At 40.5% G+C, this 3,976-nt stretch overlaps 1 protein-coding gene across 1 annotated transcript; it reads left to right on the forward strand.

Moving 5' to 3' along the window:
* Positions 1–207: 207 nt before the first annotated feature.
* LOC119257116 (keratin-associated protein 27-1) lies at positions 208–813 on the forward strand. Its single transcript, XM_037524817.1, has one exon. The coding sequence runs from the start codon at positions 208–210 to the stop codon at positions 811–813; it is 606 nt and encodes a 201-aa protein (XP_037380714.1).
* The last annotated feature ends 3,163 nt before the right edge of the window (positions 814–3,976 follow it).

Genomic DNA, 3,976 nt, shown 5'->3' on the forward strand with positions numbered 1-3,976 from the left:
AATGAGCTGTCATCTTCATATATAACGAAACAAAGTGCTAATGAGATGTTACCCTTCAAATTAGCTTAAGCGCTGAGGTAGAAGGGAGTTCTGAGAAGAAGCCAACACCCAGTTTTCAGAGTATATAATCTCCCTAGCGAATGATTTGCTCTTCACACCTGCCTTGCTGGGTCCTCCAGAGCAACTGCAATGATGGATTTTGCCAATATGCCCGTGAATCGTGGCTACTTGCTCAAGGGCGTCTACGATGCAGCGCCTCTCTCCTCCATAGGGCACGAGTCAACAATTCCCAAGGGTAATTTTGAAGACATGGTTTTTCTACCCAGCAGCTGCCAGGGCAAAACCTGGCTCCTGGACAACTTTCAAGAAACCTGCAGTGAATCCAGCAGCTGCCAAGTGAACAGCAGTGGACGGGATCGGTGCACCGAGGATCGGCGTCTGCAAAGTGCCTGCCGCCCCCGAGCTGCCCAAGGAGATGGTTCTAGCTCCATGTCCTGTGAAAGAACAACTCGCCAATCTGGAAATTCCATGGAAGTGCTGGAGCGCGTTTCTCAGTCTTACCAGTCAGGGAGCTGCCAGCCACGGGGGTTTGCCAGCCAGAGCTGCCAACCTATGATTTCCATGGCAAAAGGTGGTCCTTCCAAGACACACATGTCTGAGAGCTTCCAATCGATGGAATGTGAATCCAGCCAATCCCAGAGCTCGGCATCCAACTCCTGCAGACCTCTGCTCCGTGGGACACCAGGATCACGAATCCTCGAGTCTTCTAGCTCTTATCAGAAGTCTTGCTGTGTCACTGGTGGTGGTTTGTAATTGACTAATAAGAATGTATAGAAAGTTTAGGGGAGGTAATGTCTTCTAATTGGGGTGAGCTGATTTCTGAGCTATTGAGGGCCTTTTATTTCTGTAAATACAAATGATGGTGCATGCTATTGTGAGTTGTTGAACATGTCTTCTACTTCTTCCAGAGAAAAGAAGTTTTTTTTGTTGTTTGGGGCCTTTCTAGTGCCAAGCTAGTACTGCAAAATATGTTAATGATTTTAAGTCACGAGGACACTATTTGTTAGCGATCGGTAAGAGCTGCAACCAGGGACTAAAATGAGCACTTAGAAAGTCAGCAATTTCCTTTACTGATGGTTATTATCAATAGAAACATTTAGTACTGGAAGCTGATCTGTTAACTGATGTGCTAGTAATAGCAGAAAACCCAATTATGCCTATGAATTCTGAAGGGTTCTGCTCTACCAGAGGTTGTTCATGCCACTGATTAATGAACCATAACTGAAATCTGTGTTTATTTACTGTCTATCTGCAATTTTATCCTGCATCCCACAAGACTCTTCTAGCTAACTATTAGGTTGAATCCATTATTTGTTTTGCTCAAGAGAATTTTGAATTTCATCTCTATGAATTTCAAAACCACATAGTAACCAAACCTTTTAATGGGACGAGTACATGTTTACATTTCTGTTCTTCCTTTTCCTGTTTTTGTTATTTCTTAAATCTTTTTGAACCTGGGAAAATGTCCTTTGTGTTAAATAAATTTACTTCACCTAATTACAAAGTTGTCACACTTTATCTTTATTTAATGCTTTTGTGGGCTTTATGTTATAAGATTTTTTTTTTCACCAGATAAAAATGTTTTAAATATTTGAGGGAGAAAGAACATGGGCCATTGCTATAGTTTGGATGATATGAACCAGAATAAAACAACACATTTGTGGTAGTCAAAAGAAGAAGGGAAGCATGTTTTACATGAAGTTAATAAAACCAGGGAGTCAGAATGGTGAAGATTCAGTAATTTTATTCTGGTGGGTTGGCTATCCTGAAGTTGTTTTTCATTTTTCAGGCTATAAGGTACCGAGTGGCTCAGAAGGTAGCTCTGAAGCCACCTCTTCTTGGGTCTGATTCCTTGCTATGTGGGGAGGAGGCTGCCTAAGCCCCAACTGGGCCTACCTGTAAGTTATTCAACCACTTTCTACCTGTTTCCTTAACATTAAAATTGAGAAGAGAATGACAGGCCCAATGTGAGACTTAAAAGGCTGATAACCGAAGTGTTCAGTGCATGACCTTGTATAGAAAACATGTTCAGAACAATTTAGCACCATGACTGGGCAATTGTGACAACTAAGTGACATCATACCCTTAAATGCTTCATGGAGTGTCTGTGTCAATATATATAAGATGTCATTTGAGACTTCATCTCATATTTGCTCCTTGGCCTCAGCCTTGTTCTCGTGAATTTGCTAGACTAGCTTTAAATTTTAGAGCACAGACCAAAAACTTCTCTTCATTAAAGGTGCAAAGGGCAGGAGAAATATGGCACTTGACCCAAACAGTCTACGTAGTGCTCTCAGCAACTGTAGAAATGACTCAGTAGCTCGATGGTACAAAACATTCTCCATAGATGAAGGAAATATTTCCTTCCAGCATGAACAGAAATACTCTTGGGGGATTTGTATAATCCCATTACTTACCCTTGACTCTTCAGTATGTGGATCATATGATTGCATGATTTTCTCCTAGAAATCAAGCACAACAAATTTCAAGAACATTTTGTTGCCTATGCACTACTGTGGCAAGAGCCATACAATTGTTCTTTTTAATTTAGTTCTGATTATTTATCAGGCACTATTTATATACTTTATCATTTCACATGCAAACAGCCCAATTTGATAGTAGGATTTTTAATTCCCATTTTTTCATTGAGAATGAAGATACAGTAAGTAGGTTGTTCACGACAATATAGGCAGTAAATAGGAAATCCAGAATTTGAATCCAGTCGGTGATACTTAAAAGCTTTTTTTTGTGTGTGTGTTTGTGTGTGTGTGACCCTCGCTGGCAGCCGGGGAATGAACCGGCGCTGCAGAGGCTGTGGGCAGCTTCGCAGCCCAGCACTCAACCGCTGCGCCACCAGGGGAGGCCCAGATTCTTAAAAGCTTGATGTATAAATCCTAATGTGGATTACAGGTGGGAACTAGGAATATGATCCCTGCCTTAGAAACCACTTAGAGCCTTGGACTGCCTTCCCCAGGGTCATGGTGATTGATGAGTTGCCTAAATGTTCCTTCCAATGATGCTGGTAACGTTATCATTGGAGGAATACTCTAGGGTTGTTTTATATTATCAATAGTCCTGCAATTGACTATCTATAGACTGCCTAGCACGCCCAGACCTGACAATGAAGAAACTCCCCACTCTTACACATTCCCATGTCCCTGTTCTTTCTTTCCTATGTAATCTTGCTGCTTGGGGTGGCAGCCTTTCCTGAGAGCTGACTTCTGTCCTCCAGACATGACACCACTGACTAATAAAGCAGTTCCTTTGAGGAACAACCTCGTGGTTCAGAGTTTGGCTTTCTGAGCATGAGTGATATGACCCAGTTTGGAAAGTGACACAACCTACCTGATTCAATTAGAATTCTGGTCACTACAACAGCTCAACTGTGAGGAAAACTCTGTGTGGCATGGACTGTCTGTACAAATAATTTGATTAAAAATTCTTCATCTGGTTATGTTGTATTTTTGTGAATATTTGGAGAAGACAATCAGAGAACTAATATAGTTGATTAGATGGCTTATTATAACCCAGGAATAAATGCTAGAAAGGAGTTAAGCAGCTTTCATTGAAGTGTGTAAATATAATACATTTTTAATATCTTAGGAAAGAACATTAACTTCAAATAAGGTGAAGATGACATGGTCTAGGTGCCAGGAGGGGGTTCATAAGGTGTGGAGTCAGATTCTTCCACAATATAAGCTTTATTGTCTTAATGTTGTTAGTAATTCTGCAAGTAATTTCTGTTTTCATGCCCTTTAGCCCCTACCTCTTTTCTGTTAAATTATATTCCTTTTGAAAATTTTGATTTTTTTCTATATATCACATATCAGTGAAGTCATATGAACAAACTTATTAGCTACATAAAACAAACAAAAAAAACCTTTTAGGCTATACAACCAATTAGTGATTGCCAGAG

This window comes from Talpa occidentalis, unplaced genomic scaffold (genome assembly GCF_014898055.3).
Source record: "Talpa occidentalis isolate TD23 unplaced genomic scaffold, MPIMG_talOcc4v2.1 talOcc4.4, whole genome shotgun sequence".
In the NCBI taxonomy this organism is placed as follows: domain Eukaryota; kingdom Metazoa; phylum Chordata; class Mammalia; order Eulipotyphla; family Talpidae; genus Talpa; species Talpa occidentalis.

Excerpts from the sequence above, each read along its gene's own strand:
- LOC119257116 (XM_037524817.1), top strand. The coding sequence starts at position 208 with ATGCCCGTGAATCGTGGCTACTTGCTCAAGGGCGTCTACGATGCAGCG.